The sequence below is a fragment of the Monodelphis domestica genome, chromosome 2, assembly GCF_027887165.1.
Source record: "Monodelphis domestica isolate mMonDom1 chromosome 2, mMonDom1.pri, whole genome shotgun sequence".
Lineage (NCBI taxonomy): Eukaryota > Metazoa > Chordata > Mammalia > Didelphimorphia > Didelphidae > Monodelphis > Monodelphis domestica.
This window is the reverse complement of record NC_077228.1, coordinates 205,405,677-205,433,331: the sequence shown is the minus strand read 5'-3', so window position 1 is coordinate 205,433,331 and position 27,655 is coordinate 205,405,677. Positions and strand designations below refer to the sequence as shown.

The 27,655-nt window shown below is 38.7% G+C and overlaps 1 protein-coding gene across 2 annotated transcripts; it reads left to right on the top strand.

Annotated features, from left to right (window-relative positions):
- Positions 1-1,169: 1,169 nt before the first annotated feature.
- On the top strand, positions 1,170-27,361 carry GOSR2 (golgi SNAP receptor complex member 2). Of its 2 annotated transcripts, XM_007482499.3 has the most exons (6): positions 1,171-1,310; positions 12,372-12,436; positions 15,530-15,638; positions 16,444-16,576; positions 20,989-21,129; positions 24,476-27,361. In XM_007482499.3, the coding sequence occupies exons 1-6, from the start codon at positions 1,282-1,284 to the stop codon at positions 24,635-24,637; spliced, it is 639 nt and encodes a 212-aa protein (XP_007482561.1). In that variant the 5' UTR covers positions 1,171-1,281; the 3' UTR covers positions 24,638-27,361. The 2 variants fall into 2 exon arrangements, with proteins under 2 accessions (XP_016286058.1, XP_007482561.1); XM_016430572.2 differs by lacking the exon at positions 20,989-21,129 and having other exon boundaries at positions 1,170-1,310.
- The last annotated feature ends 294 nt before the right edge of the window (positions 27,362-27,655 follow it).

The following is a 27,655-nucleotide window of genomic DNA, read 5'->3' as shown; positions in this document are numbered from 1 at the left end:
CAATTCAGTTACTTCTTTATCTGGAATGCTGGAGGATGTAACTCTTCTTTTCTATATTTTAACTTCACAGTTCTTTGAACCTAGAAATTTACTGGGATAGAGGGTTAAGTTACAAACTTCAAACTGAAGTTGCAAGGGGAGGTGGGGGTGGGGGATCGCTGGGGGGGGGGGAGGTGGAGCGATATTGATCCTTTGAATTTAACTTATTCACATTCCTGAAGAGCCACAGAAGTGCCTCCTTTCATAAAAGGGACACTTACTTTCTGAGTCTTCTACTCTAGCCGGGTCTTCTGGAGGCGGGCCGTAGCGTGTCGTGGAAGCGCCCAGGTATCTTGATTTGTATCTGGATTTGTACAGCATTCTTTGCTCGAATTCATATCCCATACAGGGGGTAATACACTAGATTATGTTTTAAGGCATAAGGAAAGGAGCTGAAGAGGACGTCTAAGAGCTTTATTTTCTCAATTACATATCTGACTTTCCTCCCTCACAGAGCACTTGTGGGGACCAAATGAGCTAGCAACTGTCAAAGGTCTTTGGAAGAGGGTCTGTAGTAAAGTAGTAAAAGCAACCGAGATGTAAGTGGATTTAAATAACGTCAGATCCAGTCCGGTCTCTGACACCAGCTACCTGTAAGATCTCGGGGAAGTCGTTTCTCCTTTCTTAGCTTAAGTTTACCTCTTTGTAATATTAAGGTAGAGTTAGGGATTGGACTAGATGATTTCTAGGGTTCAATCCAGTTCTAATAGTGCAGGTACATTGGGACGACTGCAGGAGCAAAGACGTAGCAAATGGCAAGAGTGCAAAGGGTTGGACGCAGCAAAGACTGCTTCAAAGCACTAAGTACTCAGATACAGATTCAAATAACCCCGGGCGCTTGTGCGACACGCTACGGGCCCGCCTCCAAAAGACCGGGTTAGAGTAGTAGACGAGCACTCCCACCCAACTTCGCGTCTCGGTCTTTTCACTCAGGACCCATAAGAGTCCTCCAAGACTACCTGTCACAATTGCCTGATTCAAATATGCTATTTCTCTCCGTCATCTCCTCCTGGATAAACTATGCTGCCTTGTTCACTGAAATAGTGGAGATGTCCAAAAGACCCTCTCCTTTCTTTCCGCTGGTATAGCCTTTCGGTCCCATAAACTGACTAGTCAGTCAGGTGTCTCTGAAGTCAATCCAAAATAAGGAGCGGAAATGATGTTGGGGCCTGAGGCCGGAAGCCGGAAGTGAGTCTGTGGTGGACGTGTTCTGGGGAACCGGGAGTCGGCGGGACCCGAGCTATGGAGCCGCTGTATCAGCAGACCCACAAGTGAGGGCCTGATGGGGCCGGGCCGCGGGACTCGAGGAGCCCTGGCCCTAGGAGAGGGGGGGTGGGCCGAGGGTCTCGGATGTCGGTCAGTCAAGGACGCCGGGATCCCCCCTCCCTATCCCTGCCTCCTCCAGCCGGGCAGTCTCTACCTGGCCAGGCTAGCTTGTCCGCCTTAGGGGTGGGGGGGAGGCAGGGGATCCTCTAGCTGACTGAGCTCTCCCCTGCCCTCCATATTCGGGGACTCCGTCTTGAACTCGTTCCCTGGTCTCGGAATGGGTCCTCATAGGAGGGAGAAGTTCTGCACTCTCCGCCCAGCTCATCACCTGGCTCTGAGCCTACCAAACGCTAATAAATGCCCCTTTCAGAGATGAGTTTGTAGCTGCCATGCAGTGTGGTGTAGAGAAGAGTGCTGGATTTAGAGGCCGGAGATCTAGTTTCAAAGCCCATTCTTCCATAACTTTTCTCGGCCTTAGGTTTCTCCCCTGTAAAATGGGAGCATGTTAGGCAGAATGATCTCTTCTTTCTTCCCCTTTTAAGTCCTGTGAACTGGCAAAGTTAGCCTGTACCTCAGGCACACCTACTCTGTGAGATCCTCATCACTGTCATGCCTCAGTTTTTCCTCTCTTCCATTCTTTGGTCTTTACTTTTGTTTGTTTTCCTCCACCATGTTTCCTTCTAACATGTCTCCTTTAGGCTTACCAATGACACACAGTGTAATGACTTGGTGATAGTGAAAATCATTAGTAAAGTTGTGGCTATTTGATATTTATTGGCAAATATTTTTAAAAGCACCTTATTCACACAAAACGATGTGTTAAGTCCTAAGACAGATATTTAAGATAGGTTCCTACCTTCGGTGGTTTAATAACAGAGTTGAAGTATTCTGGCATTTTAAAAATGTGATCAGTATCGAGTGGATAAGATAGACAATGTTTTAGGAGAGAACCTTGCAGTGTCTTTTGCTGTCACTGAAACAAATATTAAGGACTTGTGAGTTCCAGTTAACTTGCTAGGATATAAATATAAAAGGGAGACAATCTCTGCCCTCAATGAGTTTGTATTACACTTGTCTTGGGAGTGGAAGGCTGGACAGTTTACAATAATATACTCATAGATAAGTAGATACAGAGTAAGTATAAGTTCTATAAGAAATATAAGTTCTAAGTGATTCGAATATAAGAAATAAATTCTAAGTGATTTGAGTGAGTTGGGAACTATAGGATGCTTAAGCAGAAGAAATGGATTAGAACACTGCAGGCATGAGACATAGCTTCTGCAAAGGCAAGGCCAGAGGTGAAACACTGGGTCAAGAATAGCAAGTAGCAGTTTAGTTAAGAAGTGGAATAGGGGAGAGGGAATAGTGTGTAGTAATCCTGGAGAGATAGACTGAGCCAGATTGTGAAGGACTTTAAATTCCAAACAGATGAATTTGTAAGTTTATCCTAGAGGCAGTTGAGAACCATTGAAGCTTCTTGAGCAGTGGAATTACATTGTGGCAGCTTTGTAGGGAATGGATTTTTAAGGGGAGAACCCAGATGCAGGTAAAATAATTAGCTATTGCAATAATTCAGGCAAAGAGGGATTGAACTATATACAGGTGGTGAGAAGTTAAAATCAATAAAATATCTTTCATAATAACTAATATTTCTTAACTGAGTCCAACATAAAGAAATTGGATGTGTTACCAAACAGCAATCAACCTAGGCTTCCTGAAGTTAGGCTGAAATTTGTGTTGTATACTCTAATATTTTGTACTATAAATTTTAACTAGAAGTAAAGTTTCAGGTGATAGCAGTTGCTACCCAAGTAAATTTGCATATTATTATCCAATATTCCCATACAGTTGTACGATGATGTTACATCAATTTTTAAAGAGCCTTTGGTGTGTTGAATTCTTGAGGTAAAGATCTAAGATTTTGTACACATTTCCCCCATTACTTAGAAATTATTGCATTTTAGAGCACTGAACAGGTGCTAATGAATAAACAAGTAAAATTTCAAAATAACCTCCACAAGATCCTCTAAACTGTTGTATTATGGTGGAATTTTGTTATACTACATATATCACTATATGACTCATTTCCCATCTACAGGGTCAAAAATAAGCAGTTGACATTCAGACTGTCTGATGTTAAAGAAATAATTTGGACTCATCAGGGGAAAGAGGAATATATCATCTAATAACCTCTCATTGTTCTAGGGTTATGAATTTTTTTTGTTTGTTTAGTGGTTTTTTCCCCTTAAATAGATGACTTAGCAGTTGGGATGTTTTGAGGTGAAGTTAGTCAGGGAGAAATAGAAGTGGTATAGTGACCACATATAACAAGGTATCCAACCTTCTTAGTAGCGCCCCATCTCTCTGCTTAGAAGAGGATTGTATTTTATTTTGTGTTTTATTCTCTTCTTCAGGACCATCACTGACTTTTTCAGTTCCTCAGTTTAGCTTCCTTTTGGTGATCTTTACTTTTATATTGTCATCAGTTTTATAGTCATGTTTCAAGGCTTTTTATTTCACTCTCAATTCATACAAACCTTTCTATGTTTTTCCAAATTTTAACTTTCCAAATTAATATTCCCTTATGTTCAGATACCACAATTTTTTGGTAATCCTTTGACTGATAGACATCTGCCTTGTTCATTTCTTCACAAAACATTTCCTTGAGAGTATTCTAGTATATTTTGGACTTTTGTTGTCTTTGACCTCTTTGAAAGTTATTCCCTTTGCTGGAATGGAGTACATACTTTAATCACTTTACTTGTTTAATTCCAAATTTATCTCTAGAATAACTTGAGTCACTTCTCATCTACTCCAAGTATCATTTTGTTCCTGTCTTCCTTCATCCCCTCCAACATTTGTTGTTCCCATTTTGCAATCAATAAATCAAGGAATATTTATTACTATGTTGTACTAGGTGCTGTGCTTAACACTAGTGTCTAGTACAACATAAACAATTCCAACTCTCAAGGAACTTATATTCTACTGGATGACAAGTACATATATTAGTATGTACAGGATAAATATAAAGACCATAAATACAAGACAAGGGGGAGGCATTAAGATGGAGTGGTCAGGAAAGGTTTCATATAGAAGTACTTGAGCATTTCTTGAAGTTGGTGCTTGAAGGAAGAGAGGGGATCTTCATACAAGGAGTACCTTAGGCATGAGGGACAGCTGTTTCAAAGGCTTATTTGGCTGGATTATTGAGAGACATGAGCAGATATCATTGCTGTTTTTCCCTGGGTTTAAATAACATAAAAAAGAAGGAAGGCACTAGTACTTCAGTTAAAGAGTATATGTCTCTCCCAAGGAGTGTGGTGTTTTATCCTGCCCTGGTTACCATGAATAAAGTTAATTTTCCCTTTTAAAAAAGTAGACTTAAGAGTTTTCAACATTTAGGACTTTCATGTTCTTATAGTAAAAGGAGGGACAATGGTACTGAAAACAGGCCTAGTTATGAAGCATATTAAAAGCTAAACAAAGGTTTTATATATTACCAGTTTTACCAATTCTCTACACAAAATGAAACCTGAGAATTACTTTAAACCACTATCACTTATATTTTTTGCAAATTCACTATAGCCTTATCAATAGAAAACTTCTATGGATAATCTGTATCACAAGACAATGCCTTGCTCTTGATATGTGGCTCTTGTATTGAAATTAATGGACAAATACCAGAATATCATACCAAATAGCATTATTATATAGAGCCTTCTTTTTATTCAAAGTAATGGGATTTGCCTCTTGTGCTAAAACAAATTATGATACAATTTGAAAGTTCCATTTTGATGATCTGGGTAAGGAAGATAACTCCCTTGCTACTAAGGATATATCTTTTATGGAGTATGGCTCCATTTATTGAGACTTTTGTGAAGTAATCTCTCATTTGATTAGTTATTTGATGAGAGGATGCTATTAATAATGGGTCCATAGTCCAGTTTGTTTTGCACAAAGAGAAACCATCCTTTGGCCCTCAGATTATTCTCCTGACCTTGGTTATTTACTTATTTATACAACTGGTCTGAAGATTAGTGTGTGGCTCAACACAAATAACCTCTTAAAATGTGCCCTACAGTAAGTGTCATGGAGCACATATGCTAGAGGTATATTCCATAAATTGTCCGAAAATCTGTTTTGATTTGAATTTGATACATCACTTGGCAGGTACTGGAGAGAGTGTGGCTATCTCTGTTATAATCTTGGCTCTACCATTGACGATGTGAAGTTAAGATAAAGCACTCTGCCTCTCCAGGGCTTAGTTTTTTCATCTGTAAAATTGGATTGAATGGAATGACCTCACTGGTCCCAGCTCTAACAGCCTGTGATTCTAAGGATCTTTTTAAAAAAGAAACTTAGTCATATGGTATTGAGCAATGTTAGTTAGCACCTAGCTTTTGAAGTTGTAGAAACAATTGCAGTAAATGGAAATAGTTGAAAACATGACTGAAACAGCTTATTTGTTTTGCTAGAACTTTGAACTCAAAGTTGTTATCTTTTGCCACGTCTGAAGGAGCACTGGAATTAGTTATGGTATCTGAAGTCTATACTTGTCTAACTTGATTTGAGTTCAGTCAAACCCATGTAAAGAAATGAACATTTTTACTACATAATATTATACTTGGCCTTATGCATTGGGGTAAAATTAATAGAATAGTTTTGTCCCCCATTATGATCAGGAAGTTTTTCTTTTTTAAGTTTTCCTTGAGAAACAATACCCTTTGATTAGCAGAATGTGTAGAAACAATAAAACAAGTAACATGTATTTGTAGATCACCTTTCTTTGAAGTAGAAGGTGGAACATTGTTTTGCATATGCTGTACCAACTTTGAACATCAACATGACAAAGAACAGTAGCTCCAAAAGAAGACTTTCTTTGGGCTATAAGGCAAAGGGTGGGGGGGATTTCACAGATTTCAAAAAGTCAGGTTGTTAATTCCTCTCAGTATCTTCAACCTGTAACAAACAAAAGGCCTCAGGCAATGAATTGTGCCTGCTTCTCTTGCTCCTTGCTTTTTCACTAATTTATCAGTTCTGATGGTTTCAGTTATCTATAAGCATTTTATGGATCCAAAAAACTTCCATTCAGCAGTGCTCCCAAAACAGAGTTCTATTGTCCAACTCTCCTAGGTAGATGCTTATGACATACATATCTTTTTTGTCTCTTCCTGGGTTGTTAGATAAATCATTTGTTCCCATAATGCCCCTTGTGCATTCTTTCAGATGTATGGATTATAGGATTTTGAATTGGATGGGAACTTCAAAAGATCCTATAATCCAGGGGAGGAAATTGAGACCCTAACTGGTTACCTGAGGTCTTACAAGTAATGAATTGCAGAATTAAGATTAAAACTCAGATTTTCAGCTTGTATATCATCCCCTCATTCCACTACAGGCCACTGGTTCATCATTGAATTAGAATCTCTTTATTGATTTTCTTTCCTTTGGACAATTCAAACAACATTGAAATTAGAATGGGAAAAATGATAATTCTTTGCCATTTTTTTAAAGCAATAGCCTTTCCAGACTAACTTGAAGTTAAAATAACAAACAGCAATATGAATAGGGCCCTATGATAAGGGCTTATCAGTGGTGATGCTTTGTTTTCCTGCTTGTGCCTAAAATCCAAAATTACTGTTAGAAGGGATCTAATCTAAATTCCTACTGACATTCAGTCTTGCTGTTTTCCATGACACGAGCTTTTATGAGGCAGCCCATCCCTTTGTTGGTAGTTGGACAGTTTTTCCTTATATTAAACTGAAATCTGCCTATCTTTAACTTGCCAAAGTACCGGAATCACAGAATTTTTTTGGAGTTTGATTTGCTCAGAATACATACTATAACATACCCAACAAGCAGTCATCTAACTTTTGATCCATTATCCGTTAAGGAGCAGTATTCTACCTTTCTGGGCATCAAATATTTCTGGACAGGACTAATAGCTGAAGTTTTCTTCTTTGCAGCTCCACTCAGTGTTCCTGCTTCTAATATTTGAGACCAAATAATATATAATCCCTCTTCCACATAATAACCTTTCAAATACTTTAAGACAGGTATCACTGAGTCTTTTTTTCAGGTTAAATATTCCCAGTTCTTTTGACTGATCCTGATTTGAAATGGACTCACTGTTCCTCACCATCCTAGTTCCCTTCTACAGATAGTGTTCCAAATCTTTGGATTTCCCACCCTGAAATGGAGCACAGAGAGAGGGCTTCTCATCTTCTCTTTAGATCCAATTCACTTTCAGTGGTTTTGTGGTTCTTTCCATTTATATTGTTGTAGTCATATGTATTGTTTTCTTGGCCTTGCTTACTTCATTTTGCATAAATTCACATACATTTTTCTGTGCTTCTGTGTTCAAAGTTCATAATTTCTTACAGTACAGTAATATTTCATTACATTTATGTATTGCAGTTTATTTAATCATTCCCTATTCCACAAGCATCTACTTTTTCCATTTCTTTGCTACCTCAAAAAGTGCTGCTATAAATATTTGTTTTATGTGGAACTTTTCTTTTTGTCAGTGATTCTATGAAGGTGTATAGCTAACAGTAGTATCTTATTCTTATTTGTTTAGTTCCAAATTGCTTTCCCAAATATTTGTGCCATTTCACAACTCCACCAATAATGCATGTGTTCCTGTTTTTCCACAACCTCTCCAATATAAACTTTTGTTTTCTTTGTCAATTTGTTGCATATAAGGTGGAACTTCAGGATTATTTTCATTTATATTTCTTTTATTTTGAGTGATTTCACCACCAGTCTTTCAAACATCACTAACAGTGGCTTATCAGTAACATCTGGCATTTCTTTAAGTACTCAAGAGCTGTTCATTTGGGCCAGTTAATTTTAATTCATCAAAGTCACCCAAGTGTTCTCTTGTATCTTACTTATCTTGGGTACCAAGCTCCTGTTTGTAATTTTGGTTTTGTCATTTCCAGCAAAAAGATCATTCTCTTACATAGAAAATAAAAGCACAATAAAAATTGAGCAACTGTCTTCTTTGAGTTGTCTGTTACCATTATCTTTTCTTCAAGCAGGGGTCCCATCCCTTTTTTCAATCCCCTTTTCCTCCTTATATTGCATTAGAATTTCCTCATCAGCCTGGGTAACTCTGAGTGTTAGAACTCCTAATACTTTTTAAAAAGTCTTTTATTCATCCTTGCTTCCATCTTTTGTCAGTTTCTTTTTAAAATCTCATTTGGTTGGTGAAATCCCAGTACATTTACACTGAACTCTTTTAATGCCTACTATTCTTTCTCCTTATCAAAATTGTTCCATTTTACATCCTCAGCATTTCATTCTTTACAGTTTACCATTGCTATTCACCTGTCTTCCCCTGTAGAATTTAGTTCACAAAATCCTTTGAATGCTTTGAAATCCACTTTCCCCAAATATATGATGCATATCACATTATGCCCAACTTTTTCTCTGTCTTAAAGGTTAGAAGAAAATTCAGGTTTTTCATTGTTTCTGGCAACAGGCTTCTTCCTGTTTGTGAAAATCAGATCCTGAATATAATTTATTCTTTTAGTTTTCTTCCATCTTTAAAAAAGATGAAGTTATCATTAAGAAAAGATAATAAATTTTTAGTTGCTATCCTTTTGGCAAAAAGAGCACTCCAACAGATGGCTGGATAATTGAAGTTCCCCATCACTGTTATATCATTCCTCTCTTTCAGGCTTGTGATCTGTTTCTTAAATTCCCATTGCTTTCCTCTTCCCAAACTTGTGGTCTGTAGCATACTCCAAGGACAATTTTGCTTCTGTTGATATTTGCCCAAATGTTCTCCACTCTGCTTCCTCCTTCTGGTTCTTGATTTTCCTCACATGTGTACCTTCTTAAAATCCAGCACTACCCCATAACCTCACTTTTACTTATTTCACTTTTTTTGAATAAGATACAGCCATCCAAAGCCATATTCTAGTTATAGGCTTCATCTCACTTCTCTGTGATATCTTTGAATTAAATTTGCCCACTTGCATTAGGACCCATGTAGTTCTTACTGTTGCCTAAACATTGGGAGTTTGGGTACAGACATTTGAGGCCAAAGATTTTACCTTCCATTTCTTTCTATTCTGCTTTGTGGACCAATAGGGAATAAAATTAACTCTCCTCCACATGATAACACCCCCCCCCCCAGATATTTGAAGACAGCTATTCTGGCACACTTTTCCCCACTATATATCTCATCTTTCCACTGTTGTTCATATTTATCAACTGTTAAATGCTTACTATTGGCCATGATTCCCCACATCATCCTGATATTCCTAACTTAGAGTTGGAAGGAACATCAGAGGCAACTAGTTCAATTCATCTCTGAATGGAATTCCTATTCTAACATTCCTGATGAGTAGTCATTCTGCCTCACCTCTCAAACCTCCAGTTGGGGAAAATCCATGACCTGCTGAGGCAACTCATTCCAACCCCAATTGTTGTCCTTCCATTGAGCTTAAATCTACCTCTTCATAATTTCCACCCATTGCTTCTAGTTCTGCTCTTTGAGACTGCAGAATGAATCTAATTCCTTTTCCCAATGACAGCCCCTCTAATATTTGAAGACAAGCTACCTTGTCTCCCCTGAGCCTTGTCCAGGTTCAGCAACCTGAGTTCCTTCGACTAGGTCTCATAGTATAGTTTCTGGTCCCTTCATCCTCCTAGTCTTCTCCACTGTATGCTCCCCAACTTGTCAGTTCCCTTTCTAAAATGTGTTTTCCAGAACTGAACACATTACTTTAAAAGTGGTCTCTGACAAGGGCAAAGTAAAGCATTACTACCTCCTTCAGTCCTGGATAATTATGCCTCTCCTAATAAAGCCTAAGTTTTCATTCACTTTCCATTTGCTAGACCCCTAGTTTTTTTAACCCTCACTGCCCCCACCTTGTACTTGTGAAATTCATTTTTTAGCCTAAATATAACTTTACATTTAAATATAACTTTACATTTATTTCTGCTAAATTTCATTTTATTAGTGTCAGCCTGTTGTGCTAAACTGTCAGCATCTTTTTGGATCCTGACTCTGTTATCCAATATGTTAATTATTTCTCTAAACTTTGTCATCTCCAGATTTGAAAAAATTTGCCAACTACTTCCATCCAAATCACTGACAAAAATATTAAGCAACAGAGGGCTAAGAACTTTTCTGGGCATTACATTCCAAGTTGACATCATTGACAACTTATTCTTTAAAAGATTTGAATACTCAGCCAGTTCCAAACTATTATCTAGCACCAAAGCCACTACCCTGATCCAAGTTTTAATTACCTCAACCTTGAATTACTGAAACAACCTCCTACCTCTAAAATCTACCCCTGTAAGACATCCTCAAATCATTATATTGCCCTGGTGTTTCTGGATATGTTAGTATACTGCAGGAACTTACAATTCATTTGTTATATAAAATTCAAGCTCCATTTATCATATTCCAAGGATCTGCATGGGTCCTTTCTATTATCTCCCTCAGCTATTTGGTTTGAACTAGACTCTTCTGCAGACAAATTAACTTGCTCACTTTCAACCTCACATGACTAGCTATCTATCATCACTCTGTCTTCACCCCTTTGCCAAGACTTGGTATTTTCTGTCTTCAGGGAGATGTTCAAAATCCCTTCCTTCCATGAACATTCCCTGCTTAATTATTTCTTGCCTCTCAAAACTCCATTTATATAGGCATGACTCAATGTCAGTGTACACAGGGTCTGATCTCTTTTAGCTTGTTTGCAGTTCATTGAGCAAACTTTATTAAATTCCTGCTATATCATATTGTACTAGACTATGGGAATACAAAGATAAAAATGAAGAAATTCCTGCCCTCAAGAAACTTATCTTATACTGAGGGGCACAGATAAATATAATGTAAAGTTGGTAGTAAATGAGACCAATGAGAAATCAGACAAAGGCTTTAAGAATGAATACTCTGGGAGTGGAGAGAGAAAGGTGAAAGGGAGACAGTTTGGATCTTACAATCTCATAAAATGTTTGTTGAAAATTGTTATGGCGTGTAATTGGGAAAATAAAATATTTTTTACAAAAAGAATGAATACTTGAGGAAGGTAGAACTAACAGCTGGGGAAATCAAGAAAAGGCTTCACAAAGAAAGTGAGACCTGAGTTAAGGATTCTAAGAGGCATCAGTGAATAGAAATTCCAGTTATACATAGAGGTGAGATACGGTGTTCCAAATTGGGGAATCAATCACCAAGCAAGTGAATTTAACTGAAACATAATGAATGACAGGGAGAAATGTAAAATGAGTTTGGAAAGACAGGCCAGTTTCAGACTGTGAAGGACAAAAATGCTAAGCTGAGAAGTTTGTATTTTATCATAGAGCCAGTGTGGATCCACTGAAGTTTCTTAAGGAGAGAGCCATGCCGTCATCTTTGTGCTTTGGGGAGATTATTTTGGCAGCTATTAAGAGGATGAATTCAAGCGGAAAGAGACTAGAAGCAGGAAGGCCAATAGGAGATCCAGGTCAAAACCTGAATTGATGTGGAAGCCATGTGAATAGAGAAATGGGAACAGATGTGAGACGTAAAATCTATAAAACTTGGCAATTGATTAGATGGGAAAGTAGTCATCCTGGATAAGGAAGTAGGTTTTGTAGTATTTCATAAATTGGCAGCCAGTCCTTACTGTCCTTTTTGATGGTTGATGCTCATGGGGGATCTCACCTATTTGAATTCAGTCCTTTGTCATTTGTCTTATAGTCAGAATTATAGTCAGAATCAGCAAAGTCCAGTGGTTAGTGAAATGTCATAAATTTGGTTTTTAAATCACAATATCTTGAGAGAGAGACCTCTAAAATTGCTCCATTTTAATAGATAACCCTATAAAATTAGGTCTTTGATAAAATACTTTTTTCCAAGAAACACAATTCTAGAGTTAAAATACTAGAAACTTGACTTTTCTTGCCTAGTGCCTTGATGCAGTATATCTACTTTATAGTGCAGTTTCCAGCCAGATCTTAAAGCTATTACTTGTTTGCCTTTAAAAATAGTCTTTCCTGACTGAATAGCTGTTGATTAGTTCTAATTCCTTCATTTCCTCTTACCCTTCCTTTGATAGGCAGGTCCATGAGATCCAGTCTCACATGGGACGCCTGGAGACGTCAGACAAGGAGTCTTTGCACCGTGAGTAATTAACTGTGGAGACCAGAGTCCATGCTCTGATGACACAGTGCTAATGGGCTGGGTTTCCTTACTGCATTTTTTGCCTAGGGGACCTAATGATTCAGCTTGAAATGAGTTTTGTAGTTAAGGTGGGCAATAAAGCCCTATGGCAAATTCACTGATTTCCTTGATTATGCACCAAGGAATCCCACAAGTCTTATCCCCCATTACCCCTCCACTCAACCTGACATGGTTCTAGTGAAATGGAAGTGCTTTTCCTTCAACTGTCTTAATCTTATTACATAGTTCTCAGAGGAATATACACTGTAAAAATTCAGAGAGTTTCTAGGATTGGTGATTTTTCTAAGCTGAAACCTATGGCTTTCAGGAGGATTATTCAGAAACTAATAGCAATATTAATTAGTTTTGTTCCCACATCATGATTTCTTTGGGGAAGAATGTCATTTCTTTCTATTAAAACTTTTTTCGGAGAGCAGGATAGTTCATTCTAATTATCCACACATCTCAGTATCCAGAGACCTCCTTCTTACCTCTCCTCTGTTTACTGATGCAGTAACTTACCTCCTTTCTTCAATTTAACAGTCTTGTTCATTTGCTTTCTCTCTCTATCCCTCCTTTCAAGTCCCATTCCATTATAATAGCAAGCTATTATTAGCATGGTAGCATAGGGGAGATGCTGAACAACGAATGAGTATTCAGTGGTTACACTCTATACCAGGCTATAACTATACTTTATATGTTTAGAAACAGCTTGGCTCACTCCTTTTATGCAAAGTAGCCCTTTTTTGATCAGGTAGACTTTGCCTCCCAGAAATCATTTGTTCATCACCCTCTGTTAATGTATTGAAAGGGATTAAGGGAAAAGGAAAATAGCTGATCAAATGGATTTTTCTCTCACTGTAGATTTGCTACTAAGATATAAAGTTGTTTTTAGTCTACTTAAGGAAAGCCTTGGAAAATGATTATAATAGTAATAACTTCCATTTCAATAGTGCCTTTTAAAAACAATCCTTACCTTCCATCGTAGAATTAATACTGTGTTTTGGTTCCAAGGCAGAAGAGCAGTAAGGACTTCCCTATGGGGAACTCGCTCAGAGTCACACAGCTAGAAAGTGACTGGAGTTAAATTTGAACCCAGGATCTCCCAGCTCTAGGTCTGGTTCTCAACCCACTGAGCCACCTAGCTTTTCTTCTTAAATATTTCTTCTTCTTCTTCTTTTTTTTTTTTAAACCCTTACCTTCCATCTTGGAGTCAATACTGTGTATTGGCTCCAAGGCAGAAGAATGGTAAGGGCTAGGCAATGGGGGTCAAGTGACTTGCCCAGGGTCACACAGCTGGGAAGTGTCTGAGGCCAGATTTGAACCTAGGACCTCCCATCTCTAGGCCTGGCTCTCAATCCACTGAGCTACCCAGCTGCCCCCTTAAATATTTCTTCTTAAAAGATTTTTTTCTTCCCACAACAGTTCTATGACTTAAGTACTATAAGTATTATCAATGTCATTTTACAGATTAGGAAATGAAAGGTCACAGAGATGGTAACTTTCCAGTGCTTACATAACCAGTGTCAGGATAAAGATTTGAACTCTTAATTGCAGCTATCCACTATCCACATTCAGAGTATTTTTGTTGAATTGGTATTTTTGGTGAATGCTGATTTTTTTTTTTAATATTATTTTATTTGGTCGTTTTCATACATTATTCATTGGAAACAAAGATCGTTTTCTTTTCCTCCCCTCCCCTTCCCCCCCCCCCCCCCCGCCTTTCCCTCTCCCATAGCCGACGCATGATTCCACTGGTTATCACATGTGTTCTTGACTCGAACCCATTTCCCTGTTGTTGGAGTTTGCATTATAGTGTTCATTTAGAGTCTCTCCTCAGTCTTATCTCCTCCAACCCTGTAGTCAAGCAGTTGCTTTTCAGCGGTGTTTTTACTCCCACAGTTTATCCTCTGCTTGTGGGTAGTATTTTTTTTTTAGATCCCTGCAGATTGTTCAGGGAAATTGCATTGGTACTAATGGAGAAGTCCATCACCTTCGATTGTACCACAATGTATCAGTCTCTGTGTATAATGTTTTCCTGGTTCTGCTCCTTTCGCTCTGCATCACTTCCTGGAGGTTGTTCCAGTTCACATGGAATTCCTCCACTTTATTATTCCTTTTAGCACAATAGTATTCCATCACCAACATATACCACAATTTGTTCAGCCATTCCCCAATTGACGGGCATCCCCTCATTTTCCAATTTTTGGCCACCACAAAGAGCGCAGCTATGAATATTTTTGTACAAGTCTTTTTGTCCATTATCTCTTTGGGGTACAAGCCCAGCAGTGCTATGGCTGGATCAAAGGGCAGACAGTCTTTTATCGCCCTTTGGACATAGTTCCAAATTGCCCTCCAGAATGGTTGGATCAATTCACAACTCCACCAGCAATGAATTAATGTCCCCACTTGGTGAATGCTGATTTTAAGAACAAACTAGAAGACTTGAATGGAAGAAAGGAGAGGCATTTGTTAAGCACTTGCCAAGTAACTGGAGGTACAAATAGAAAAAGTAAACAGTCTATATTCTTGAAGAAGTTTGCACTTCTATTAGAAGAGACAACAAAGGGGAAAGTTTCAGCTGCTGAGAAGACCAAAGCCATTAGGATGACTGCCTCCAAGGGTAGAAAACCTGAAGAGGCCTGGCCCACAACTATTGGGAAAGTGCAGTGGTCAAAAATATTCTGAACCAGCAAATACTGCATGTAGCTTGCAGTATTCAGTTGGCTTCAGATATTCATTTTACTTTTCTCAAGTTGGGAAAAAGAATGTCTTTTGATCTGTTTTCTACTTTCAAAAATATGATTGTTATAGCACTTGATATTTCAGAAGCAAAGTGCTGGAGTCATTTGGAGGAATAGCACTTTAGAGGTTCCCTTCAAAGAATCATTTTCTGTGCTTTCCATTGTTATAGCTTGGTGTTTTTTTTTTCTTTTAAAGTATCTGTTTTTTTAGTTTATTAGATCTTAGGAAATGATGTATTTGCTTGAACTTTCTACTATCATCAGTTCATGATCTATTTTTCCAGCATTTATTTTCTTCTCTTTTATGCAGTAGTAGAAAATGAAATCCAAGCAAGGATAGATCAAATATTCAGCAGCCTGGAACGCCTGGAGATTTTGTCTAGCAAAGAGCCCCCTAATAAGCGCCAGAATGCCAAACTGTAAGTACTATAGCCTTTGCAAGAGCTGTGGTTCTTGGGAGTAGGGCCCCTGCTGCAGTTTTCTCTCACATTGGTAAAAGCTGCACTTTATGGTTATGTCAGTGGCAGTTTTTTCTAGGAGAGACCACCAGGAAGATGGGCTTCTCAGAAGTAAAGTACTAGCTTTCCTGATGCACATCTGTCTTACTGATGCTGAGCTCCAGAACTAGGCTTTTTTGGCCTTAGAGTAGGAAGGAAGAAGGTCAGAATTGTGGCCTTGGGCGGCTGCTACTTGGTCAGCTTTGCTATGGTTTGTGGTTTCCACTGGGTTCCTAGGTCAGAATACAATCTCGATTCTTAATCTTTTGTACCAATCAATTCATAATTAAAATACTGATCTAACATTTGCTACCCGGCCATGAAATTAAAATGGAAACTACCCCAACTCCCAAAGGTTTTCTAAATCTTTATTGACAATTTGCACTGATACTGCCCTTGGGCTCCTTACAGCAGAGGAATAGAATAAAGGTCAGAAAGAGTTCATCAGACCTGTTTCCTGTCACCTGCTCCCTGTCCTACCTTCAGAGTCCTGAGCCAGCAGACACTGAAGTAGAAGGACTGGGCCCTGAATGTAGTACATCCCTAGTCTGGCCACAGGCAGCTACTTCAATTTTCAACATCATTGATCAAAATCAGGGTTTTACTAAGGAGGGTGGGATAGGGGAGGGCAAGAAAAAAAATGTTTCATCCTAAATAAGCATCTTGGCTGCTTCAAATTTTTTCTTTGTTCTGGAATTTAATCTTTGTCTTCATCATTTCTTTCTAGCCGTGTTGACCAGTTAAAGTATGATGTCCAGCACCTGCAGACCGCACTTCGGAACTTCCAGCATCGGCGATATGCCAGGGAGCAGCAGGAGAGGCAGCGAGAAGAGCTTCTGTCAAGAACCTTCACCACGAATGTAAGCCATTTGTTCTGTGCTACCTCAAGGAGCAGGGCAGGGAGGCACTTACTCTTTATTTTGCAGGAACCAGAAATTAGGGTGTGACTTTAGGAGCAATGGCAAGGGCCCACTGGAAAGGATAGGGACCTACTTGCATCAACAGAGCATAGGTTGTACCCCCTTTTTTTTTGTATTTAGTCAATTTAAAACATTATTCTTTGGTTACAAGAATCATATTCCTTCCCTCCCTTCCCTCCACCCACCCTTCCTGTAGCTGATGCACAATTCCACCAGGTATTACAAGAGTTTTTGATCAAAACCTATTTCCATGTTGTTGGTGTTTGCATTAGGATGTTCATTTAGAGTCTACATCCCCAGCCATATCCCTTCAACCCATGTATTCAAGCAGTTGGGGTTTTTTTTCTGTGTTTCTACTCCCACAGTTTTTCCTCTGAAAGTGGATAGTGTTCTTTCTCGTAGATCCCTCCAAGTTGTTCAGAATCACTGCACTTCCACTAATGGAGAAGTCCATTACATTCAATTGTACCACAGTGTATCCATCTCTGTGTACAATGTTTTCCTGGTTCTGTTCCTCTCACTCTGCATCACTTCCTGGAGGTCATTCCAATTCACATGGAATTCCTCTACTTTATTATTCCTTTGAGCACAATAGTATTCCATCACCAACATATACCACAATTTGCTCAGCCATTCCCCAATTGAAGGGCATCCCCTCATTTTCCAATTTTTTGCTACCACAAAGAGCGCAGCTATGAATATTCTTGTACAAGTCTTGTAACCCTTTTGCTACTGTAAAGATTTAGGAAAAGAAACAGTTCAATTAAGGGAATGAGTAGAAGAATTACCTGGTTGAACTATTCAAGTGTAAGATAGAAGTTCATGTGGTGGAAAAAATGTTCCGATCAGATAAAGTCAGATGATTAGGACTTAAACAGCTCATAAGGAAGGCAATATTTGAAAGCTGCTTCAGGCAGCTACTATGGGATAGGTTAGGCCCATGTCTGGTGATTTATAATGCTAAAACATTTAATATAATGGAAACAATAATGACAACTATAAAGCTTTTTATTTACACTGTTTAATTTGTTTCCCATAGCACCCACTATGAGGTTAAAAGTTCAGTAAGTATGAGTTCTGTTTTACAAAAGAGGAGACTGAACCCCAGAGAAGTTAAGTGACTTCCACAGCTAATATAATGGATCTGAGACTTAAGCTTTACATTTGGTGATATTTTTACTATGTGTGGTTCTGGTTTCAGTTGGGGTTTTTTTTCCCCCTTCCAAGCTGAGTAGCAATTTAGAGACATTTGTTAACAGTTTAATTTTTGTCTAGACTTACCTAAAATAGCCTGATTTGAAAATGACCTATTGGTTTTTAATAATAGATTTCTTATAAATCTACTTTCTTGAACATTTTTAGCTTTTAAATGTTAAATTGTTTAATATGCAACTCCCAATTACATTGGCTTTTGCATGGATGTTCATGAAATATTTTACAAAATGAATTATTTATTGGTGACATCTTTTCCTATACTTTCACCAAGGAGACCTATCAGAATTCAGACTAACCATTCAATTGGACTAACCATTTAATTCTTATTCTGCCATAGTTCATCACAATGAATTGCCCCAGTAGGTTGAAATAGGTCTGTTTAGTTTCTTTTTCTTCAAACTAAGTTGTCTCCTGTGGTGCCAGGCAAATTATGAATTATTCTACAATGTGATGAGAGACTGCAAGACTTTCCATAATTGTGAAGTTATTTTCGGTACTGTGTAGTAGGCATTTTGAATTTAATAATTCTAAAGTTTCTTAAGATGAAAGAACTCCTCTGAGTCAAAGACCACATTTTTCTCTAAATAATAGTACCATGTATGTGGCTCTGAGCAAGGTAAATATTTAATAAGTTTTGGCTGCTGCTGGGACATTGTAATAATTGTAAGATAGCAGTACATCGTTCTGTGAGATAGGAACCATATCATCTGAACCCTAAAATATGTTCTAACACACTAGTCTTATGTGAGTAACCAGTCTACAATCTCTGGGAAGAGAAGATGGTGGAAAAAAAATTTTTAAACCAAACTGATTATTTCATCAGTAAGGAATTCCTTCTGCCAAGCCAGATCATACCAGCTCTTCAACTTAAAGTCTTAAAGCTTGAGGCCTTGAAAAACTAAGTGACTTGCCCAGGATCACACAACCATTATTTGAGCCCCTAGGTCTTCATAACTTCAGCATTAGCTGGCTCTACACTATACCATGTTGCCTTTAGAGATGCTACATATTAAAAAAAATGACGGACATTTTTGTAACACGTGAAGGATTACAAAGTGCTTTTCTCACAACTACTTTGTGAGGCATGTAGTGACGGATTCCTAACCCTATTTTCTAGATGAAGAAACTTTTGGCCTGAATGGTTAAATGACTTGTCCATGATCAACCCAGGAAGTAAGTGCTTGAGGCAGGATTTGAACCTAGATGTCTTGATTTGGAGTTACTTGTTCTTTCTGTCACACCTAGTTATAAAAGAAGTATAGAGAACCTCAAAAAATAGGCATGGAGGAGGCGCTAAATGCTTACTGAACAAATGGAGAGAGAACTATGGGTTGTTCAGTGAGTCAACACTTGCTGAGTACCTGCTTAAGTGTTGAGCACTGTACTAGACTACTTCTACTTCTAAAGATCTCCTGCTGGTCCTTAGACTCCTCTGAGCTTTATCATCTTCTTGGAGCAGCAACTCCTCCCTAGAGCACATGCAGGAGTCCTTTGCCTTTGACCCCATAGCTTTTACCTTTCGTTATTTTTTAGACTTCTACTCATTGAAACCTAGCTTGAAGTAATGAGTCTTCTGAACCTTCTTGGCCCCTGAGCCTTCTCAGCTCCTGCTAGTCAAAGTTTTGCCATACTCGATCCTAATCAACTTCCTGTTCATTTGCCACCATCTTGGTGCCTGGTTCCAGTACCCACTTCCCCATTTTTCTTCCAATTACAGTTGCTATATATGCCAGATGAAAAAAATATATTTTCTAGGCTTTACTTACTCTTATTTCCTTGTGGGCCCTCCATTTCTGTCTCTAAATACTTTCATTGATTTAGGGTTGGCCCACTTTGGGTGATTGGAGTCAAAGCTGTTGGTCTGTTTGCTAATCTCAGATTTGATCTGTGCTAAAGAAAAGCTGAAAATCTCAGACTGTGTGCCCAGTACATAGGAGGTGCTTACTAAATGCTTGACTAGATTGACTGACTGACTTTCCTTGCCAAATTAGGAGCTCCTTGGATACACAGCAAGTTTCCAATGCTTTACCTCTGTTATTGTGAAATCCCTCAGTTAGGATCCTTCCATCTACCAAATGAGGAAGGGGATAAAAAAAAAAGTGGTCACCGATTTTCAACAGATTTTCACAGTTTTGTTTTGTTTTCTCATGCCCCAAACTGAGAATGATCCTAGTACACAAAGACAAGCTCTTCTATTCCCTCAGCATTGTAACAGGATGGGGGTGACAGAATAACATCTGTGGAAGAAAATTGAACATATACATATGCAACAGTCATCCTGGATTTTGATGGTCATGGGTCAGCGCCTTGATCTCTGTGGTAGATCCAGCAAAGGATAAAGTTGGGAAAACAGTACTAGTGGACAGTGGTTTGGGAGGTTTGGGCAACAATATTCTTATTGACTGTTAGTAGTAGTGATCCATTTCTGCATAAAGGCCACTTTTACCATAAATAATATTTAAGACAATGAATTTCTCATCCAGGCTCAAAAATGGGCAGACCTGTCTTAATTTTTACTTTTTTCCCTCTACAATTTTGTTTTATTCATCACTCCACAAACATGTTTCTATGAACATGTCACCATTGGGCTCTTTAGGTGATTAAGAAACAGCACAAGACAGCATCTGCTATTAGGAAACTAGCAAACTAGTTAAGTTGACTGTCAATCCATGCACAAATTAACTTAAAGAACAGGAAAAGTGCCTGACAATGTCATCCCGAGAAAAAGTGAAGTGAAAGGAGTGTAAGAGCAGGTCTTAAAGGAAGTGATGCAGGTGTTAACAAAGAAGAAAATGGGATTTTTCCCCAGGCCAGGCCTGATGCAGGATGAAGCAGGAAGTACAATGTAAGACAGGACTTGGCAATATGAATACCAGTATAGTACTGCTGCAGGGCAGTAAAGGGCTGAATTGGAGAGTAACAAGAAAATTTCTTCTTCTACTGAATGAACATATGTCATTCCCAACCTTGGTTTTTTAATTTCTATTTTTCCCCCTTTATCATTCGAGTTTTACATCCTGCTTATTGCCAACCGTGGAATTTAATATAGCCAAAAGGGCCAGTAGTGGGTTCTTAGGGAATTGGATGTGAGTGAATAAGCAGGCAAGGTTAATTGAGACCCTGCATTTCCTCCACAGGACTCTGATACCACCATACCCATGGATGAATCACTGCAGTTTAATTCTTCCCTCCAGAAAGTTCACCACGGCATGGATGACCTCATTGGAGGCGGGCACAATATTCTGGAGGGACTGAGGGCACAGAGAATGACCCTGAAGGTGGGGTTCTATCTAGGGAATGGGGCCAGGGCCACTTGCTTGGATCTTATCCCAACAGTCCAGTACTTAAGATTGTTTTGATTTCCTTGATGAAAATTTTTTCATTTTTCAGGTTTGTTTTTTACTTAAGGTTCCTCCAAACTTTGTGTGTGGAAAAGCTTTCAAGTTTGAAGTTTTTAATCAGAGAGATACTTGTTACTTGTTTTGAAAGTAAATTTGGAAGAAGGATAGTCCAAAAGATTTCCATGTTCCTTTTTGCTGTTAAGCATTTTCTAGTTCTTTCCTTGCCTAATTTTTGAAAGACCCAGCAAGACATGTGACAGAAAATTGCCTCTTGGTCTGTAACATGGCCATACTTTGAGGAAAATATTTAGTCATCTTTTTTGCTCTCAAGAGTCTCTTCATTTCCTGGACTTGTAACAAAAATGCATTTCACTACAAGGAGAACCAGGTTCTTATAAAAATGGCTGATGAAACTAACCTCTGAGGGACTAGATTCAAATCCCAGTTCTGCCACTTAACTGCCCTGTGTGACCTTGGGTAGGTCACTGAGCATCGCTGGGCCTCCATTTCCAAATGGGAGCATTGGACTGGTTGGCCTCAAAGCTTATATCCTACACTAAATCTGTGATCCTATAGAGAGCTTGTGTAGAAGCATATGCATAAGCTCATAGGGTCCATTATCAATAGCTGGGTAATTAAAGAGTGAGAAATATGATTATACATTGATTGTTGTAGGGTTCTTGAAAAGACCGCATAACAAGATCCTCCAAGGCTCACCTACCTCATTCTAAATTCTGCATCATACTAAAATTTGAAGATGGAAGCAAAAATCTGGTTCAGAAATTCTGATCCTGTTTATCTCCTACAACAAGTTGCCACAATTCTCTCATTCTCTACAACAAAGGTTCTCTACCTTTCCTCATGTTACAGTGACCCCAAACTAAAAAATTATTTTGGTGGCTACTGTAATTTTGCTACAGTTATGATTCCGAATGTAAATACCTGATATGCATTATGTATTCTCATTGCTACAAATTGAGAGGTTGAGAACCGCTTCTCTACAATCATGGGTAATCCAGGAAGCGATGGCACTGGTGAGGCGAAAGGGCCTTGGGAGTTGGTGGGTTTTTGTTTTTTTTTATTAAACCAAAACATTACATCTTCTTGATGTCAATGATGATGTTTCAGCCTCAGCCCTTTTCCTGTATGACCCTGATGGGGGGAATAAGGTGTGGTTTATGCCCATTATCAGGGTGGGGACCTCTTGAGAATGAAGCATTCCCAGCTATTGAATGTGAGAATATTCTTAGGAAATAGACCTTTTATCTAAGTTTTTGTTGGACCAAAACAAGCCTAGTAAATTCAAGTAGTCTTTCATCCCCACTATTTTATTAAATTGAGTCGAATTTGGTACTCTGCATTCATTGGGATGACAACATTGCTTTAGATCAGTACTACCTGATTTTGAAGTGTCTTTGTCTTCCTCATAAGTCATGTGTTGATTTGATTGTTAGGGTTAGGGCTACCTAGAAGTATTCTGACCTTAGCTTCCCAAAGTTATCCTACAATTCATTCTTAGAGCACTATCTAAAAACAGTGTGAACTTAGTGTAGTTAACTGTTGGACATACTGGTAAAACATGCATCTAAGGCAGTTTCTGTACCTCAGAAGCCTTATGAAGGAGTCATGTTGCCTCCTCTGCTGGCCACTCTTGTCCTTTAGGCAATTTCCTGCAATGAAAGGTGGCTAATGCACCCCAAAGGTGTTTGTTAGGGTTTTGAGATTTTTAAATTTCGAGTATTATTATCACCAGAGTGTTTTGCTTTCCTTTCTCATTTGAAAGGAAGAGGAGAATACTCTGATGAGATGTGGCTACCAGCATCCTGACTAGCACAAATGACAAACCAGTTCTTAAAATACAAGCTATTTTCCTGCAGATTTTATACTCTTTGGTCTCTAGACCATACCGGTAATACAGTGGAAAAATTACCTGCCTTATGGAGCCAAGAAATTAGATTGTTATTTTTGTATATGTCACCACCACCTACCTGCCACAGAATAGAAAAGCACTGTTTAGATTTCCTTTGATGCCAGGCATAAGTTAAGTGCAGCTGCTCTATGCAATAAGTCTGTTATTGGTGTCCAGGAAAAATGAAAGTACATGCTGCTTGTACATTGCTGCTTCTATGGTGTTTTCACTTTGTACTTCTTATTTCACTCTTCAGGTGCTCTGCTGCCTAGTTATCTCAAAAATATATAGAGATGGGGCAGCTGGGTGGCTCAGTGGATTGAGAGCCAGGCCTAGAGACAGGAGGTCCTAGGTTCAAAACTGGCCTCAGACACTTCCTAGCTGGGTGACCCTGGGCAAGTCACTTGACCCCCATTACCTAGCCTTTACTGGCCTTCTGTCTTGGGACCAATACCTGTATTGATTCTAAAACAGAAGGTAAAGGTTTTTAAAACTTTTAGAGAGAAACTATTCATATTAATGAAAATATATAGGCTGAATTCCCCATCTTCCTTCTTCCCAAAAAATTTGATTATATTAAACCTGAGTACAGGTCATAATACTAAAGTACATTATTTTTTATTTATTTTATTTATTTTATTATTTTTATATATTTTTTTATTAGTTTTGAAAGTTTTAACTTCCATAAAAAATATGATAATTTTGTTTGTTTTTAATATATACCTATCTGTATTTTTTTTTATTTCTAAGTGATGTCAAATACAAATTTTAGGAATGTAGTCTATATTCAGTTTAGGAGTATAGACCAATAATGTGGATATAAATGCAATTGAGGATATGCAAATGAGTAATTTGGAGTCTGCTCTAGAATACACTTATAGTGATTATTTCATAAAAGGTTGAAAATGCTTTTTGGAAAAAGTCACAAAGCAATGAAACAAAGCAATCTGAATGTCTTGGGCTGTTGGCTTAGAAATAAAAATCTTTTTGTCCTAGCATTAGGCGATAGTTAGTGATTTCTGTTGTGGTTTTTTCCCCCTAAGTTTCCATAGTATTATTATATATGAGCTTTGTGTACTTCCCAATTTGGGCCCCCCCTACTATATGATCTGAACTTAGTGGAGTTCCTACAGCCTGGGCAAGCTAGAGCAGATGAACCAGCTGACCTGAAAGTTTATTGCAGGGGGCAGAGAAGGAACCAGTGTATAAGGAAAATTTTTGTTGTGATTACCTTTATTTTATCTTCTTTGGGGGGTAAACCAGAGGATGCCTGTTAATCAAGCTGCTTTCACCATCAGTTATACACAAAAATCACCCCCATGCAGCATAAAAAAGGCTCATGTATTTTTTTCTTTCCCTTCTCATTGGTCTTAGGGCACTCAGAAGAAGATCTTGGATATTGCTAACATGCTGGGGTTATCCAACACTGTCATGCGACTTATTGAGAAGCGGGCCTTCCAAGACAAGTACTTCATGATAGGTGGGATGCTGCTCACCTGTGTGGTCATGTTTCTGGTGGTGCAGTATTTGACATGAGCAGGCAGAGTCCAGTGACTGGAAAGTGTTTTCCATTGTGTGTGTATGTGTGGTGTGTGTGTGTATGAGAGTGTGTGAGTGTGTATGTGTGTGTATGAGAGAATGAGAGAGAACAGGTGCCTGCCTGCCTGCCTGCCTACTTTTTGAAATATACTGCCTGTTGTAACTGTGAATGCCACTTCAGATTAATTTTCATCTATAACCCAGCAGGAGTTTCAAAATAACTTGTTTCCTTTAACCCCTTGGAGGGGAAAGCCAAGACCACTCAAGAAGCTTTGTTCTTGGGAATCAAGTGACCTGATCTGGAAGAGGAAAAGAAAAAGTGAAATACTTTACATGGTTTTGCCTGCCCAGTCTGTGTTCTTTGTCTGAAGAATCTGAAAAAATTGACCTTACTGGCAAGGAGGCTCAAACTCGGCTTCTTGTGGCACTCAGCCACAGTGGGACAGGTGGGAGGCTAGGTGAGGAAGCAATGAACAGACAGATTGGAAGAAATACCTCTTTCAGAGTCCATAAAGGAAAAATTATATACCCATTTCCCACACCAGTTGTAGGAAGATTACTGCACCTACTTTTTGGCTCTCACCCATATCTATTGCCTTTCCCCCCCCAACCCCCCAAAAAAGTAGGTGTATAGATTGATCCTGCCCAACTAGCAGGGCAGCGTAGTGCTTTGTAACATTCTTCCTAGAGCCATTAACCATCAACATGGGAAGAACAGGAAAAAATGAAGATACTGTTAACAACTAGTTAATTTTTATACATCAGAGATTTTCAGTGTTTTCCTTTGTAAAACAAAACTGTTATTCTTTGGGATTATTTGGATTTAAAACTATAGATTTTAGACTTCTGATTTTTATATGTGTATATGCACACAGTTCTTGGATTTCATAAAGTGTAGACCAGATGGAAATCACTTTGTGGCAATTCTCCCATTATCTCTTGCTCTGGAGCCACAGAAGTAGGATTTGAAGGCAAATCTGAGTACTGAATAATAATTTACCCATTTCATGTTACCTCTGGTCTTGGAGCAGCTACAATTCACCTAGAACCTTCTTTCCTAAGGCATGTTAATAACTACCAGTGGCTCAGAATCTCACTGCATTATCTTCTGGAGGGTGGAAGTCAAAAGGCAGGAATCTCTTGGATCCTATCTAAGGGAATTTATTAGTAGAATTAAGTGTTCTATGGCATAGATTCCCTCCCCCCAGAGGTAGATAGCCTCTTCCAAGGCCTTATAATAAGACTACTCTTGTATAATTAAACTGCTCTTGTAATACATTTTCCTTTAACTATATCTGTCAGTCTCCTTCCTACCGCTACCTGTACTGCTTCCCTGTCTGTCCCTTGAATTGCATCCTCTACCTATTTTTTTCTTCTTCATTTTCATTCAGTTCCCTTCTCCTTGTTTTATCCTCTGCTTGCTTCTATGAATATATTTTCCTTTCCTCCTCAATCTGTGGGGCCACTCCTCTTGTAAGGCAACCCATTCATTTTTAATTGATACAAATTTTAACACTCATTGACCGTGCAGTGGAGAGGATTATGCAATACCAGTTTGTATACCTGTTTTGACAGGTGGTGGTCTCTGAAGTTACTGGTGATCTATTTCAGGAAATCTTCAGACTCTAAAGGAAGGAGATGGCCCTTCAGATTGGTTTTTGGAACCTATATTGAAGTGATGAAAATACCACTTAAGACAGTAGATGTGGGTACACTCTTTAGAACTGAAGGCTTTTGCCAGCCTGCAGAAGAGCCCTTTAAAACGGACATAGTTCAGAGGCTAGAGCCTGCTATCCAGAAGCCCCATCCCCTGGATTGGCTGAGATCACCAGGCTACTTAGATAAGAATTTTGGAATGCTGGCACAGATCTCCACTGATTCCTTTTTGTAATTGCTAATGTCTGTGACCTGACAGTCTTGGGACTGGGGGCAGGGAAGTGACTTGAGGGCCACAGTGATATCCATAGTCATTTCTGGCAGCTCTGTACTAAAGCAATGCCAAGGAAGGAATATTTTCACTCTCAGGAGCTCTAGCCACCATGCTAACTGGAATGCATTGTACCTTGAGCCCATCCCTTCTCTACTCCTTAACTACCTCTGAAAAGTCAGCAGAATGATTTCCCTTTATACCAACCAGCAACACTGTCCCTGGAGTATCTGGGAATCTGATTTCTTGTGAGCCTAAAATCTAGATCCTTTACTAGGGATGGAGCACCCTCTAGTGGAACAGAGAAAAAATTTCTGCTTTGGGGAACCAGTAGTTTAACCATCAGCTAAAAAACAAGGAACTGTCTTGGTTTATACTGGAATTTTATGACATCAGTTATTGTTTCCAATAAGTAGATTGTTAGAAGGGAGCTTTGAAATGCTTTTTGTATACTTCTTAATTCTTTTTATTGCATTCCACTCTAGAAAACATTTTTTTAAAGCGATGGGAGCAGTGGGTTACTATTGGCATTATAAATTAATTCTTTGCTTTACTAAATGATTCTTTAAGAGTCAGAAGATCTGAGTTCTAGACTTGATTCTGCCATTAACCAGCTGCATACAACTTTGACATTCCTAGACCTCGGTTTCCTCTTTTATATGAGTTTGGACTAGCTTTCCAAAGGCCCTAAAAACTCTAGGATTCTCTGGTTCTGTGAAATGGCTTTAATGAATTTAAAATAATGTTTGTTAAATGAAAGAATGGATTAAATGATCAGATAAGAGTACAAGTTACCTATACTGTTTTGGCGTTTCATATTTGGTTTGCAAACATTGCATTAAATCCAGTATGTCAAATGAATAAAATGAGATCTACCTTGGGGCAGCTGGGTGGCTCAGTGGATTGAGAGCCAGGCCTAGAGATGGGAGGTCCTAGGTTCAAATCTGGCCTCAGACACTTCCCAGTTGTGTGACCCTGGGCAAGTCACTTGACCCCCATTGCCTAGCCCACTCTTCTGCCTTGGAGCCAATACACAGTATTGACTCCAAGACAGAAGGTATGGGTTTTTTAAAAAAATGAGATCTACC

Coding starts and splice junctions, on each gene's coding strand:
- GOSR2 (XM_007482499.3), top strand. CDS start 1,282: ATGGAGCCGCTGTATCAGCAGACCCACAA. Junction 15,639..16,443: donor AAGCGCCAGAATGCCAAACT/GTAAGTACTATA, acceptor ATTTCTTTCTAG/CCGTGTTGACCAGTTAAAGT. Junction 16,577..20,988: donor CAAGAACCTTCACCACGAAT/GTAAGCCATTTG, acceptor TTTCCTCCACAG/GACTCTGATACCACCATACC.